The sequence below is a fragment of the Nannospalax galili genome, unplaced genomic scaffold (genome assembly GCF_000622305.1).
Source record: "Nannospalax galili isolate Female #2095 unplaced genomic scaffold, S.galili_v1.0 scaffold395, whole genome shotgun sequence".
In the NCBI taxonomy this organism is placed as follows: domain Eukaryota; kingdom Metazoa; phylum Chordata; class Mammalia; order Rodentia; family Spalacidae; genus Nannospalax; species Nannospalax galili.
The window spans coordinates 688,182-704,263 of record NW_008335527.1 but is presented as its reverse complement, the minus strand read 5'-3'; the positions used below and the strand labels follow the sequence as shown (position 1 = coordinate 704,263).

General features: G+C 40.6%; 1 protein-coding gene across 3 annotated transcripts in view; it reads right to left on the bottom strand.

Annotated features, from left to right (window-relative positions):
• Lats1 (large tumor suppressor kinase 1) overlaps positions 1-16,082 on the bottom strand; it is a 46,091-nt gene that overhangs the window by 22,034 nt on the left and 7,975 nt on the right. For all 3 annotated transcript variants that reach the window (XM_008830412.3, XM_029562206.1, XM_029562207.1), the window contains 2 exons: positions 12,834-13,326; positions 4,424-4,571 (listed from right to left, as the gene is read on the bottom strand). In XM_008830412.3, coding sequence (XP_008828634.1) covers positions 4,424-4,571; positions 12,834-13,184 — 499 coding nt within the window. In that variant the 5' untranslated portion in view covers positions 13,185-13,326. The remainder of the gene's footprint in view (positions 1-4,423; positions 4,572-12,833; positions 13,327-16,082) is intronic.

Here is a 16,082-nt window from a genome sequence, read left to right as displayed (position 1 = left end):
AACTCCATATCCTACCACAGAGATATTCACACATTCATATTTATTGCTGCTCTATTTATGATAGCAAGGAAATAGAACCAACCCAGACGTCCATCAACAGCTGAATGGATAATGAAAAGTGGACATATACAAAATGGAATATTATTAAGCTATAAAGAAAAATGAAATCATTAAATTTTCAGGAAAGTGGATGGACTCAGGAAGTATAATTTTATGTAGGATGACCCAAACTCAGAAAGAAAAACAAAGACCCTTTCCATCATTTGTGGATCCTATCCTATAATGTACAAATGTATGGAGTTGGAGAGATGACTCAGCAGTTAAGAGCACTGGCTGCTCTTGCAGAGGACCCAAGTTTGGTTTTCAGCACCCACATGGCAGGTAACAACCATCTGTAACTCCAGTTCCAAGGTATCTGATACCCTCTTCTGACCTCCTCAAGCATTGCATGACACAGGTATACTTACATGCAGGCAATACACTCATACACATTAAAAAAAATAAATAAAGCCGGGTGTACTGGCACATACCTTTAGTCCCAGCACTCTGGAAGCAGAGGCAGGCGGATCTCTGTGAGTTCAAGGCCAGCCTGGTGTACGTAGTGAGTTCCAGGATAGCTGGGGCTACAGGGAAACCCTGTCTCAAAAAGACCCCCCCCCAAAAATTGTTTATAACAAGTTTCCTTATGACATTTTAATATTTATTTTGTCCCACCATCACTTTTTAAAAAAAGGTTTATTTAATGTGTATGTTCATGTACCTTGAGTGTATGTATGTATATGCAGGTGCCTTCAGAGGCCAGAAGAAAGAATCAGAGCCCCTGGAACAGGTGTTACAGGCACTTGTGAACCACCTGATGCAGATGCTGGGAACTAAAAATTGGTTTTCTGCAAGAGCAGCAAGGATTCTTAACCACTGACTCCAGCCCCATTTTCTATTTTTTGTTTTATTTTGTTTTGTTTTGAGACAGTCTCACCATGTAGCACAGGCTGGCCTAGAACTAGCTATGCAGACCAAGTTAGCCTAAAACTCACAGAGATCTTCCTGCCTCTGCCTCCTGAGTGCTAAGATTAAAGGTGTAAACCACCATGCTGGGCCCTGTTTTTTGTTACTTTGAGACAGAGTCATGCACTGCAGCCCAGGTTGGCCTCCCTAACTTGAGGCACACCTACCTCAGCTTCCACAAGTGTGAGCCATCATACCTGGCTTAAATCTTTTTTCAAGCTACCCAATCTATGTCAGTTTATTATAAAATTCTAGCAAATTAAGAGAAAATATTACTAAAGCCATATTAATGATGCACATGCAAATATCAAGCTTCCTACTTGGCACGTTCACTTGGGTAACTGAATGAACCTAACATGTTCAAAATGTCCAAAACCCTTTCTGACCAAATCCTGTTTTTTGTTTTTAATTATTATTTTTATTTTCTGTGTATTGAGTATGTTGGCTGCATGTGTGTAAGTGCATCTGTGTCGTGCAATGCCCACAGAGGTCAAAAGAGGGTGTCAGATCCCTTGGAACTGGAGTTTCAGAGAGCTGTTAGCTGCCGTGTGGGTGCTGGGAATTGAACCTAGGTCCTCTGTAAGAGCAGCCAGTGCTCTTAGCTGCTGAGTCATCTCTCAAGCCCCCAGATCCTGTTTTGTTTCTTAATGTATTACTATTCACTTTTCTTTTTTGTATATGCAAGTATATACTATGTATGTGTGTGCATGCGTGCTTGCATGTGTTCACATGGTTTGGGCATATATGAGTGTGGGGGGGCATGTGTACCTGTGAGCAGGTTGTGGAGGCCAAACTGACATCAGGTGCCTTCCTCAGTCGCTTTCCACCCTGGACCTTGAGGCAGGGTCTCTTGCTAACCACAGAACTTGCCATTTCAGATAGTCTAGCTAGCCAGCTTACTTCAAGGATTCCCTATTTCCAGTACCTGGGATTACAGACAGGCCACCACACCTACCAGGTGTTTATGTGGGTTCTGGAGATCCGAACTCTGGTCCTCATGTTTGCACAGCCAAGTTTTACCTGAGCCACTCCCAGCCCTGCCATCCGTCTATTTTTCTTAGCTATAGCTAAGAGATGAGTTATAACTCATCTCTCCTTATCAGAATCTCTCTCTATAATCTACCATCGAGTCCTTAGCTTTAATTCCTCTCAATTCTTTCATTTCCTCCCCTGCTATCTCCTAAGACAGATGACCTTCATTTCAAATTCACAAACTATGTCTCTGCCCCCAAGTCTATCCTACTATGATAGTTAATCTTGGCTGTCAACCTGCCTCAATCTGACATCAATTAAGAGATAAACCTTTGGGTCATACCTGTAAGGAATTCTCTAGATTAAGGTTAGCTTCTGAGAATGTCTGTGAGGGGTTTTCTTGATGACATTCATTGAAGTGGAAAGACCCACCCTAATCAAAGACAGCACTTTACAGATACAAGAAGGCCAGAGAAAACAAGGCTTTTGCTGTTTGCCTGCTTGCTTTTTGCACATCTTGCTGGGAAGTTCACCTATTACTCTGTCACTGATACCACTTTTATGCTGCTGCTGCTGCTGCTACTGCCATTGCCACACCAGCCACTACTCCATTCCTTCACTGATACTAGAATTCAGCTTCTTCTGGCTTCTAATATGGACTGAAGACCAGGGGCTCTCCAAGAATCCAAGCCTTCAGTGCCAGATTGGGAGCTGAGGCAACCTGGTTCATGGACTAAGCAACTACAAGGTTCTCAGGCTCTCCAGTGTGAAGTCAGCCATTGTTGGAATACCCAGACACACATAGATAAAAGAGACTGGGAGACAATAAACTAAAACACTGTGGCTATTAATAGCAATGTTTTAAGCCGGGAGTGGTGGCGCACGCCTTTAATCCCAGTACTTGGGAGGCAGAAGGCAGGGGGATCTCTGTGAGTTCATGGCCAACCTGGTCTACATAGTGAGTTCCAGGCCAGCTAGGGCTACTGGGAGACCCTGTCCCAAAAAGATAAAAAAAAAAAAAAAAAGGAAAAAAATAGCAATGTTTTCTTGTTTAATTGCCTAAATGTTTGTGATGAACCTGTTTCATTTTAAAATCTGAAAAAGTAAAAATAAAACAATAGCCCGAATAATGATTATTGAGGGGAAAAAGATGTTTCAGTTTCAACATCACCAACTGAATACTTCTTACACTAGGCTCCTTATGAAAATTACCTTTTTAAAAAATATATTTTACTTATTATTTTTATGTGTATGCGTGTATTGCCTGCACGTAGGTAAGTGCACCCATACTGTGCAATGCCTGCAAAGGACAGAAGAGGCTGTCAGATGCCGTGGAACTAGAGTTATGGACAGTTGTTAGCTGCCATGTAGGTGTTGGAATCCGAACCTGGGTCCTCTGCAAGAACAATCAGTGTTCTTAACCACTGAGCCATCTCTCCAGCCCTGAGAATTACCTTTCAGTTGTTAAAGATGAAGGCCTCATCCTCAAATATGGTTTGGTATAACACCAGAACATTATCTTTCTTAAGATTTATTTTTATTTTTTATTTATGTGTCTGTATTCAGGGTACACGGCAGTGCTCACAGAAGCCAGAAGAGAGTGTCAGATTCCCTGATGCTAGTTATGGGAGGTTGTGACTGTTACCAACATGGGTGCTTAGGAACCAAACTTGGGTCCTCTGCAAGAGCAAGAAGGGCTCTTAACAGCTGAGCCACCTCGTCAACCCCTGATTTATTTTTTATTTATATATTTTTATTTTATGTATATGAGTGTTATGCCCACATGTATATAAGGGCATCCATATCATGCCCTGCCCATGGAGGCCAGAAGAGGGAGTTTGATCCCCTGGAATTGGAGCTATGGATGGTTGTTAGCCACCATGTGGGTGCTGGGATTCAAACCCAGGTCTTCTCCAGCCCCCCTGTTTTTGTTTTTGAAACATAGTCTCAGGTATCCCAGACTGGCTTCAAACTCAATATTTACCTCAAGATGATTCTGAACTTCTGATCTTGCCTCTACCTCCCAACTGCTGGATTATAGGCATGCATCACCATATGCAGTGCTGAGGGCTGAACCCAGGGCTTTGTGCATGGTAGGCAAGTACTCTACCAACTGACCTACAGCCCCAGATCCAATACTACCTTAATTTGACACTTCTCTTTATTGAATGCTATCAGTAGTCTATTTCTTTCACTTCTACCCTACCTTCCCACCTTTCTATTTTGTTTTTTGAGTGTCTCCTGTAACCCAGACTGACTTTAATTCAATACATAGCTATGGCTAGCCTTGCACTCCTGATTGTCCTGCCTCCATCTTCCAAATGCTGATACTGCCAGTGTTCCATCTTCCTGGCACTGTTTAGCAGTTTCTAGGACCAAATATTTGACAAATTCAGGTGTTTTAAAACCATAAAAGAAGAGAGGAGAAAAAGAAAAGCTGAATCACCTGGCTTCATGCTGGCATTAATAGGTCGGGCAGCTGCTGCAGCCATCTGCTCTCGACGAGGATCTTGATAACTCATTTTACTAATGAATTCAACAGCTGCTTCTATACTTCTGTTATTAGTTTTCTGAAGAGCTTGGATAACCATATCCTAATACAAAATTGTAACAAAAAGAAACAATTAAAATATTATAACTGTCAGAAGGAAAGAACACTATGAGTAGGATAGAGAATTGCTAGTTATGACAGCACTACAAACCATGACTTTGTTTTATTACATTAGTTTATTTTGTGTGTATGTGTGTGTTTGTGACCATGTGGAGGTTAGAGGACAATTTGTGGAAGTTGGTTTTCCCCTTCTACCATATGGCTCCTGATAAAGGCTTGACAGCTGATGTCAAGCCCCCAAACATATTATTTTTTGTAACTACTGAAAGAAAAAAAGCTCCATAAATCTCAAACTAGTACCATGACTTTGTTTTATTACATTAGTTTATTTTGTGTGTATGTGTGTGTTTGTGACCATGTGGAGGTTAGAGGACAATTTGTGGAAGTTGGTTTTCCCCTTCTACCATATGGCTCAGGCTTGAGGCTTGACAGCTGATGTCAAGCCCCCAAACATATTATTTTTTGTAACTACTGAAAGAAAAAAGCTCCATAAATCTCAAACTAGTAAGAAAACATAACCAACCCTCAAATCTTACAAACGTTTAACATTTCACCTTTATATAACATGCTACTATTTCCTCTTAGGATTAACTTCTCTGGACTACAACCACAGCAATATGGTTTTGATTATTTTTCACTTCATTTTTTATTTTTAATTACATTTATGTTTTTGGGATGTGTGCTTTCTCAAGTCTTGATAGTGCACTGTAAATAGGACAAATTTCAGGAGTCACTTCTCTTCTTTTACCATGTGAGTCCTGGGGATTACACTCAGATCCACTCAACTTCCTTTACCAGCTTCCAGCTTTTCATTCTTATATAAACAGAGATCATTAGATTTTAAAAGGTAGCAATACAAGTACTGAAAATGGACCAGTGAGATGGTTCAGCAGATCAAGGCGCTTGCTATGCAGGCCTGGTAACTACACAGGTTGTTCTCTTACCTCTTTGCCTGTGCTAGGGCACACAACCACCCCCACCCCCAACATATTATGTACATACAAAACATTGAAATGATTTTTTTGCATCACTAAAGCATTTTATTAAGTTCCTTGGGCATTATCTGCATCAATAAAGAACTACATAGTTTTAGTTTTTTAATCCTCTTAAGAGTTTACATTTTCAGGGCAATATATTTAGAGGGATACAAATAAAGGAAAATGGTAGAAAAAAATATTTAACCTAGATATAATTATGTGATGAAGACTTTAGGAGGTTAGGCACTGGATAAACGAATGACCTCTGGAATCATATTGGTTCAAAGCTGAGTTCCAGTAGCTCCATTTTAGAATTTTGAGAATTTGAGAATTTTGAGAAAGTTATTTAACTTTCTTCAAATGTAACAGGCTTAGAGGGCTGATGTAAGGATTAAATGATGAAACATATGAGCATGTAAGTGTAATATTGAGAGCTCAGATGTTGGCAGTCCTCCATTCCTTTTAAATTCAATGTAAACAAGAAGCATACACCAACATGCAGAAAGCACACTACATGCCCTTTTCAAGAGGCAGGCAACTACTTACATGTCCTAAAGGATGTAGTATTTCAAATGACAACTAAAATGATAACTGGACTGGGTGTGGTAGTACACACTTTCAATCCCAATACTCAGGAGGCAGAGGCAGGAAGATCTTCGTGAGATTGAAGCCAGCCTGGTCTAACAGGAAAACCCTGTCTCAAAGAAACAAAACAGAATCCCCCCAAACAAACTAAAAACAACAACAAAAAAATGGATTAGAAAGAAACTCAGTGAACAAACTAATTACTGATAAATGATTTTCCCTTGTAGAAGGCTGGAAATTAATCAGACTAACCAAAAAAATAAGGCTGTCATAATTCTTCCCTGTTGCCCACCCAAGAACAATCTCTATTTTTTAAAAATACTTCTTGGACTGGAGAGATGGCTCAGCGGTTAAGAACACTGACCGTTCTTGAGAAAGACCCAGGTTCGGATCCCAGCACCCACATGGCAGCTAACAATTGTCCGTAATGCCAGTTTCAGGGGATCTGACAGCCTCTTCTGCCCTCCGAGGGCATTGCATGACACGGGTGCACTGACCTACATGCAGGCATCACACTCATACACATAAAATAAAAATAATAAATAAAATAAAAAGTTACTTCTTTTCCCTCTCTCACTGCAGGCTGAACCTAGGGCCTTATGCATGCTAGACAAGCACTCCAATACTGAGCTATACCTCCACTTCTTTTTGGGAGTGGGGCAGGACTCACTACATAGTCCAGGTTAGCCTCAAACTCGTGGCAAACCCCCTATCTAAACTTCCTAAGAACTGGGATTACAGGCATATATTATTATTTACTTTTTGAGTGAGAGAGTCACCAAGTTGCCTAGGCTGACCATGAGCTTGTGATCCTCCTGCCTCAGTCTTCTAAGGTGCTGGGATTACAGACCTATACTCTAGACCTGGCTTAGTTACTGATCTTTTGGGAGAAATAAGAGTTTCTAAAATAATTGTTATCTGATTCAGGTACTGGTTCTTCCTGCATCTTGATTCCTAGCTAGCCATTAGAAATGGTACCTGTGCTAGACATGCTGCCACCAAGTAAACCCAAGAGACTTCTGAGAGTTTTGGGCTTAAATCTTCAAGAGGCTAAGCCAATGACAGCTACTTAAACTGAATCACTCTTATTCAAAGTATTATTGGATTTTTGTTAAAAACAAACAAAGTTGATCTCTAACTGAAACAAGGTACACTATGGTTACATTTTATACAAATTAAACTTTGCAAATTTGTAATGACATTCAAATAAATTAATGTCTCACTTTATATGCAAATTTAAAATAAATCGCCTAAAATACAAACTCATTAGCAAATGCTTAGTTTATTTTTGCTGTTGTTTGGGTTTTTTGCTGTTTTATTTGTTTTTTTTGAGAGAGTTTCCCAGTAGTCTCAGCTGGCCTGGAACTCGTTATATAGATCAAGCTGGCCTTGAACTCAGAGATCTGCCAGCCTCTGCCTCCTGAGTGCTGGGATCAAAGGTATGCGCCATCACGCCCAGCTGAATGCTTAGTTTTGGCGAATGCTTAGGGGGGCTGAAGAGATGGCTTAGTGGTTAAGAGTACTGGTTGTTCTTGCACAGGACCAAGGTTAGTTTCTCAGCCACCCACATGGTAGTCAAAAACCATCCAAAATTCCAGTTCCAGGGTGTCAGCATTCACAAAACCCATGCAAACTTAGGCAGACAAAAACCTTGCACAGAAGTGTAGAAATGAACAGCAAGCCCCAATCTTTTTTTTTTTTTTTGTCTTTTTGAGACAGGGTCTCCCTGTAGCCCCAGCTGTCCTGGAACTCACTATGTAGACCAGGCTGGCCTTGAACTCACAGAGATCCGCCTGCCTCTGCCTCCCAAGTGCTGGGATTAAAGGCGTGCGCCACCATGCCCAGTGCAAGCCCCAATCTTAGTCAAAGAATTGTTGGCAGCTGATTACTGCTGAGCAAGGAAGAGCAGATCTTCTCGAAGGGAAGAGTCTAGATGGGCTGACTAAACCCCGGTGGATGAACTTGCACCGAGGGATATCTCAGGACACTAACTTTACATAATAGGCCTTAACACAAATGCAAGTATGTATGAACTCCAGTGGGGAGGTGGTTAACGGGAAGGTGCAAAGGGGAAGAGGGAAGGGGGTATAAAGATGATTTTTATGTATGAAATACAGAAAAATTCAATTTAAAAAAAAAAAAACTAAAACTGGTTAAACCAAGCAAACTATAACTATTTATGCTATTATTTATCACATGGCAATGCCTTAAAGGCTGCCAAAAAAACTCGCATCCATTATAGTTTTTCAATATTGGGTGAATCATATTTTTGTTAAATGCACTGGAATTTCAGACTATGGTTTGGTGGCTTTTGTTTGTTTGTCACGGAGTTTCAAGTAGCCCAGGCTGGCCTTAAGCTGGATGTATAGCTAAGGATGGCTCACAACTCCTGATCATCCCACCTTCACCACCCACATGCTGGAATCACAAGGTACATGAAACCATACATCTGGCTTTATTACCCTGGTGTGTGCGTGTTACATATATAACAGTGTCAACAAAGTGTTCATTCATTAAAATGGAGTATTAGTGCCAGTGGGAAAAAAGAGCAACCTCAAATCAGTACCTTTGTAATACAAATGCTATGTGATAACACAATTATCCCTCTATTTTTTAATGTTTATAGGAAAAAATATAATCTAGTGATTATATACTTGCATGCTCCAAGAAGGCATAGATACTATTTAGCATTCATTCCTATGAGAAAATTAATCTTAAAATATTTGAACTTTTAATTCAGAAGAGTCACCAGAAACATATCTTTGGAAGAAAAAAATGAGGTTGAACAGAGTGGCACGTGCCTGTAATCCTACCAGTTGGGAGGCTTTGGAAGGAAAATGGTGAATTTGAGGTAAGGCTGGGCTACATGGAGTTCAAGGCTAACCTGAGCTACATGGCAAGATCCTGTCTCAAAAAACAACAACAACAACAACAAAAGCAACTGCTTGAAGTTTACTAATATAAGCTAATAAAAAGACAATGTCAGGGTTAATGAAATGATAAAAAGAGTAAAATGAAAACTGAGTAAAAATTCTCAAGTACTATACTGAACGATATAAATTCCACTATGGAATGAGGTAGTGTAGCCAGGTATGATGGCGCATGGCTTTAATCCCAGCACTTGGGGAGGCAGAGGCAGGTGGCTCTGTGTGAGTTCAAGGCCAGCCTGGTCTCCACAGTGAATCCAGTCCAGCTGTGACTACAGGGAGACCCTGTCTCAAAAAGACAAAAAAAAAAAAAAAAAAAAAAAGAGGTAGGGTAAGAATGCCATAGTCTTTGTATCACTTAGTGCCTTCATTATTTGAACAAATTAAGAACCATAAATGTCCAAATCTTTCAGAAAAGCAAACCTAAAGGATAGTAATAAGGCAGCAACTGTGAAATGTGTAATTATACTTTGTAATGCAATACAACCATTATAATTATTGACAATAAACAAATAGGACATTAGCTGGGAATGGAGCTCAGGGGTACAATGCTTGTCTAGCATGCACAAAGTCATAGGCTAAATGTGTTCCACACAATTAGGGGAAAAAAAGGACATTGAACAATGTCTTAGATATCGTAAAATTATCTAATTAGAAAGAACTTTTAAGTACCTTAAAGATATAGAACTTTTCTAGTTTCTACTGAGTGTGGTGGTGCACACCTTTTGTCCCAGCACTCAAAAGGCAGAAGCAGGCAGATCTCTGAGTTCAAAGCCAGCCTGGTCTACATAGGGAGCTCCAGGTCAGCAGGAAACTGGAAGACCCTGTCTCAAAAAGACCAAACAACAACAACAACAAAAATAACTTTTTTTGCTTTGCCTTCCTATCCTGACTAATGGATTTACACATCTAGAGTGATTTACCCAACATAATATATTACCACTTAAGGGTCTTTATAGCTAAGTAATTTGATTTGATAAGCTCTTTCCTTAGCAATATATAAAAGGAAAGAATAAAATCAATAAATTTATTTTTTCTTTGTTTCTTGGCTAAGTAGAAAGTGCTCTGAAGAATGTTCTTAGGTCATTTTCTATTTAATCCTTCAGAAACCACACACACACACACACACACACACACACACACACACACACACGTACCCCTTTCCTGTCCCATGTCTGTTTTCTGCTACAAATCCATTTTTAGAATACCTAAGTATATAAATGATGGGAAGTAACATTAACTAAACAGTAAACAGAATGAGCCAGAAAGAACCTTTTCTCCCCTAAGCTGCAAATCTCTCATTTCAAATCCTTTATTATTATAATTCATACTTAAGAATCCATTTTCAAAATTAAATATAGGGTTAAGTGTGGTGGCACATGCCTATAATCCCTGAATTTAGGAGGCTAAGGCAGGAAGCTATTGAGTTTGAAGTCAGCCTGGGCTACACAGCAGGACCTCATTTCAAAAACACCTTCAAAGAAAATATTCTTTAAGGGGCTGGAGAGATGGCTCAGCGATTAAGAACACTGGATGTTCTTGCAGAAGACCCAGGTTTGAATCCCAGCACCAACATGGCAGCTAACAACTGTCCGTAACTACAGTTCCAGGGGATCCGACAGCCTCCTCTGTCCTCTGCGGGCACTGCACGACGTACGACATGGGTGCACTTAGCTACGCTGCAGGCAATACACACACACACACACAAATTCTTTAAATTTTTTTTTTTTTTTTTTTGAGACAGGGTCTCCTAGTAGTCCCAGCTGGCCTTGAACTCACAGAGTACACCAACCTGGCCTTGAACTCAAGAGATCTGCCTGCCTCAGCCTCCTGAGTGCTGGGACTAAAGACGTGCACCACCATGCTCTTTAAATGTTTTTAAAATAAAGATGGAAGGCTGGTGAGACGGCTCAGTGGGTAAAGATGCTTAATGCCAAGTCTGACAACCTGAGTTAGATCCCTGGGCCCCACATGGTAGAAGGAGAGAACTGACTCCTGCAAATTGTCCTCTGACCTCTATATATCTACCATGACACAAACACAATAAATGAATAAATGTAATTAAAATTTTTAAAAAGATTCTTTGAAAAAGATTAAGGATGGTCATGTACCACATAACATTTGCATAAACAAAAGATCATAAATCTGATCTATTTGTTCTACAACGCCTAGGCTATACCATCTAGGACTGTGTAAGTATACTCTATAATAGTTATACAATGACCCAACTGCCTAATAGTTCTTTCTTCACTGAGTCATGCAATACTATAAAGAGATACATAGAAATATGGTGAAGGCATTTTAAAGGTAGCTAGCTGTCTTTATATAATGGAACTAGGTGAAGGCATTTTAAAGGTAGCTGTCTTTATATAATGGAACTAAAGATAATTTTTAAAAAATTTAACAGAAAATATTTTTATATTTAGGGAAAATGTTACTGTAATTTTGAAATATCAGGTAATTAATATATTTTTCAATTTGATTTTATTTTTAAAACGTATTATTTTATTTGCATGTCTGTATTTGGGGGCAAGGAAAGAGTATACAGAATGCATATGGAGGTCAGAGAACGACTCTCAAGAGTCAGCTCTCTCCTGCCACTTGTGGGATCTGGGATCCAACTCAGGTCATCAGGACTGTGTGTAAGCACTTCTACCCATGGAGCAATCTTACCAGCCCTCATTTTTGTTTTAAAAATTTTATGTGTATGAATGCATTGCCTGCATGTATGTAAGTGCACCCGTGTTGTGAAATGCCCGAGGAGGTCAGAGAGAGCATCAGATCCCCTGGAACTGGAGTTAAGGACAGTTGTTAGTTGCCATGCAGGTGCTGGGAATCAAACCTGGGTCCTCTGCAAGAGCAGCCAGTGCTCTTCACTGCTGAGCATCTCTCCAGCTCCTCATTTTTAGTTTTTAAATTCAGAGTGTCACTGTCTCACAGACTGATCTGGAACTCACTGTGTAGCCCAGGATGTCCCAGAACTTGCAACACTGATTCATGCATTTAGTGGTGGCATGGTCAACATGCCTTGCTATAACTCTTGATTATTCATTCAGTTACACTTTAGTCAACTTTTATCTAAAATGATTTCTGCCACCCTAAATATTCACTCACATGTATGTTACAGTGGGAAACTAGCATGTGCGGTGGCACATACCTTTAATCCCCTGGAGCTGGAATTATGGCTGGTTGTAAGTAGATATGTGAGTGCTGGGAACTGAATCTGGGTCCTCTGCAAGAGCAGCCAGTGCTCTTAACTGCAGAGCCATCTCTCCAGGCCTACAATTTCCATAGCTTCGGGGAATTTAAAACCAGGGCCTGAGTGTCTGAATGTAGCAGCTTAGTTCCTATAATTCTTTCTCCGCACTATGAATTTAGACTTCATATCACTGGAGCTGTCATTTCTCCAGCAGCCACTGAGCTCACCATGTTCATTACTTCACACAAACTACTCCCTGTCCTGCCTTTATCTGTGGCTTTCTTCAACTGCACTTTTGCTCTGACTTCCTGATCTCCCCTTTTAAGTTTTAGGAAATCCAGGACGTAGTAACAGATACCACAGAGGAAACTAAAAAATTAACAATTATTTTGTAATAATAATTAGTAGGATTGTAACCATAACATTCTTTGTTGATAAAATACACAAGTATGTATACCCAAGTAAATTCTCTTAAAGAAACACTTAAGCATGAGCTCATCTAATGTAGTACAGGGTAAAAACAATCTTTTTTTTCCTCTGCATTTAAAAGTTCTTACCTCATCAAAGCCAGCAGCCTGCAAATCCTGAAACATTTGTGGGTTAACTTCTGAAGTACTTCGGGAAGAAGAACTTGCTTCATTTGCAAATGGTAATAGAGAGTTTCGAATTTCTTGTAAGGCTTTATGATGTGTTCCAAATTTAGGTGGGTTTCTCACTTGCCGAGGGTCTTCGGTTGGTATTTTGCTCACATTATGCTCCACTTTGGCAGCATCAGATGGCTTGGATAAATTCCTAAGGGATTCTCGAATCTCTTGCAACATTTGCCGGCTGCTGCCAGTGTAGTTACTGGCAGGAAAGGTCTTAGGCCTCATCTGTCTATATCCTTCCGGCTTTTCACTCCTCTTCATTAAAGCATCTATCTATGGACCCACAAAAAGGACTTCTTTAAGAGTGAGGTGACAGATTCAGAGGTTCCTCTTGATCAAAAATGAAAATGATTCTTTTGGTGACGTTCCTAGGAATGTTAAAATTCTTCACAATCTAAATAACCTAAAAAAGAAAATAGACAAATAAAGCTATAAAGTGATTAATAAAGTAGTTCTATGTCGTAGGGAAAACCCCCATTGCTATGACTTAGTACCTCCCAGTTGAGAATAAGTTACTTCACCTCTCTGTGCCTAGTCTCTAAAATGGATTTTCCTTATTTACCTCAAACAGTAGTTATGAAGTAAAAAGAATTATTAAGACAGCTTTAGTCAGGTGTGGTTGCCCATGCCTTTGATCATGACTGGCAACCTGAATTTAATTTCTGGGACCCACAATGGAAGAGGAGAATCAACTTCCCAAAGTTTTTCTCTGACCCCTGTGCACTGTGGCCCATGTACATACACACATACACATAAATAAACAAATATAAAACTGGGTGTGGTGGCCCATGCCTTTAGATCCTGCACTTGGTAGGCAGAGGCAGGCGGATCTCTGTGATTTCAAGGTCAGCCTGGTCTATATAGTTCCAGGCCAGCTGGGGCTACAGAGAGACCCTGTCTCCAAAAAAAAAAAAAAAAAAAAAGTCTAACAGAAAATTGGTGTCACAGAAGGAGGGTTAAAGTTCTAACCATGTGGTTCAGAAGCCCTTGAAATTAGTTTGTAATAAGAATTTCAAAAAGTTTGGAATGTGGACTAGAGAGACTCTGGAAGCTGGATGTGGTAGTGCACACCTTTAGTCCCAGCACTTGGGAGGCAGAGGCAGATCTCTGTGAATTTGAGGCCAGCCTGGTCTTCATAGAGAATCCAGGCCAGCTGAGGCTACAGAGAGACCCTGTCTCAGAAAACAAGAGGAGGCTCTGGAACCATCTGAGCAAAGCTTGACAGGAGGTAAAAGCCAGAATGCTAGAACAAACAGGAAAGGCTGTGCTCATGAGATGGAATGGGGACTCTATCGGGAGCTGAACTAGAGGCCATTTATGTTACATTCTGGCCAAGAAGTGTCCATATTTCATCAGTGTCCTCAGAATTTGCATTAGGCTGAATTTAAAGGTGATGAACTAATTTAATGAAGGAAAATTCAAGGCAGACTTGCTTTCAGGCTATGGGATGGTTATTGCTACCTGCTTTTGGCCAGATTTACAGTGAGAAATGGGGGGAATAAAACAGCAGAAAGGTTCAGAAAATGTGCAGCTGGGGCAGAAAAGGAGCATATTCAAAGTTTTAGACAAGGAAGACACTTTTTTTTGTGTGTGGGAGTTTTGTTGTTGTTGTTTTGAGACACAGTCTCCCTGCAGTCCCATTTGGCCTGGAACTCACTATGTAGACCAGGCTAGCCTTGAATTCATAGAGATCTGCCTGCCTCTGCCTCCTGAGTGCTAGGATTAAAGGCATGCACCACCATGCCCATCCTAAATATTTTATGTGTATGTGCTCTTAACTGCTGGCCATCTCTCCAGCTGAAGGTATGGTTGTTAAAGAGATTTGGCCATTTAAAAAGCAAAACAGGCTGGGCCTGGTGGCACACACCTTTTATCTCAGTACTGCAGAGGCAGAGGCAGGCAGATCTCTGTGAGTGCAAAGCCAACCTGGTCTATATAGGAGTTCCAGGCCATAAAAAAGATGCCTTGAGTGCATTTCTGGAATTGGCCAGACTTCACCTGTGGTAGGTTTAAGAGTATAGAAGAGTAAACTCATCTGATTTCTGATGAGAAGACCGCACCTATGGAGTCTCCTGCTTTCAGGGAGTTGCTTAGGAAGTTGTTTCCCCAGGATTCATTTCACTGTGCTCAGTCACCCAGACACTCAAGAGGCCTATGTGAACATGTATAGGGTAGCCCAGCTACAACTTGCATCATATAAATGATGCAAGGCCTTGGCATCATTCTTGTGATACTGGTTTGCAGATGTCCAAAAAGTTTTAAAGGAAACCTTAGAATGTAACAGCACCAGAGCTCTTGCAGGCAGCCTCTAATAGAGCAATACATGAAGCTGCTGAGGTGGAAACCCAAGCTGCAACAGGGTCATTTACCAAGGAAGGCCATAAGCAGTAAATAAAGCCAGCCCAAGGGATTGGCCATGGCCAAATAGCAAAGCCACAATGATAGGGCTGTCTGGGCTCACTGGAGCTCACATGATGTCATGTGCTCCAGATGCAAGGGTTTCATACCTGCCCTGCTAGATTTTAGTCTTCTTTTGATCCCATTTCTCCTCTCTATAGCCCCATTCTTCCATTCAGAATGGGTTTACCTGTGCCATTGTATATTAATAGTATGTAATTTTCTTTTTTAATTTACAGAGGCTCACAACTATGAATTTGCCTTGAGTTTCAAGGAAGACTAGATTTTTGAACAATGTTGTAATTTTTGACACTTTAAGATTCTTGGAGATAAACTGAAAACATTTTGAGATAACCCCGAGTCTTTGGGGGCTGATATTGGGAACACCACAGTCTTAATATAAATGTCTCTAGAGGCTCATGCATTAAAGACTAGGTCCCACGGGCTGGAGAGACTGCTCAGCAGTTAAGAGCACTGGTTGTTCTTGCAGAGGACTGGGGTTTGGTTCCCAGCACCCACACTGGTGGCTAACAACTGTTCCGAACTCCAGTTCTAGAGGATCGAACTCCCTCTTCTGATCTCCACAGGCACTGCATGACACAGATGCACTTACATACATGCAGGCAATATACTCATACACATAAAATAAATTAATAAAATATTAAAAACTAGGCCAGGCGTGCTGGTCTTTAATCCCAGCACTTGGGAGGCAGAGGCAGGAGGATCTTTGTGAGTTCGAGGCCAGCCTGGTCTACTTAGTGA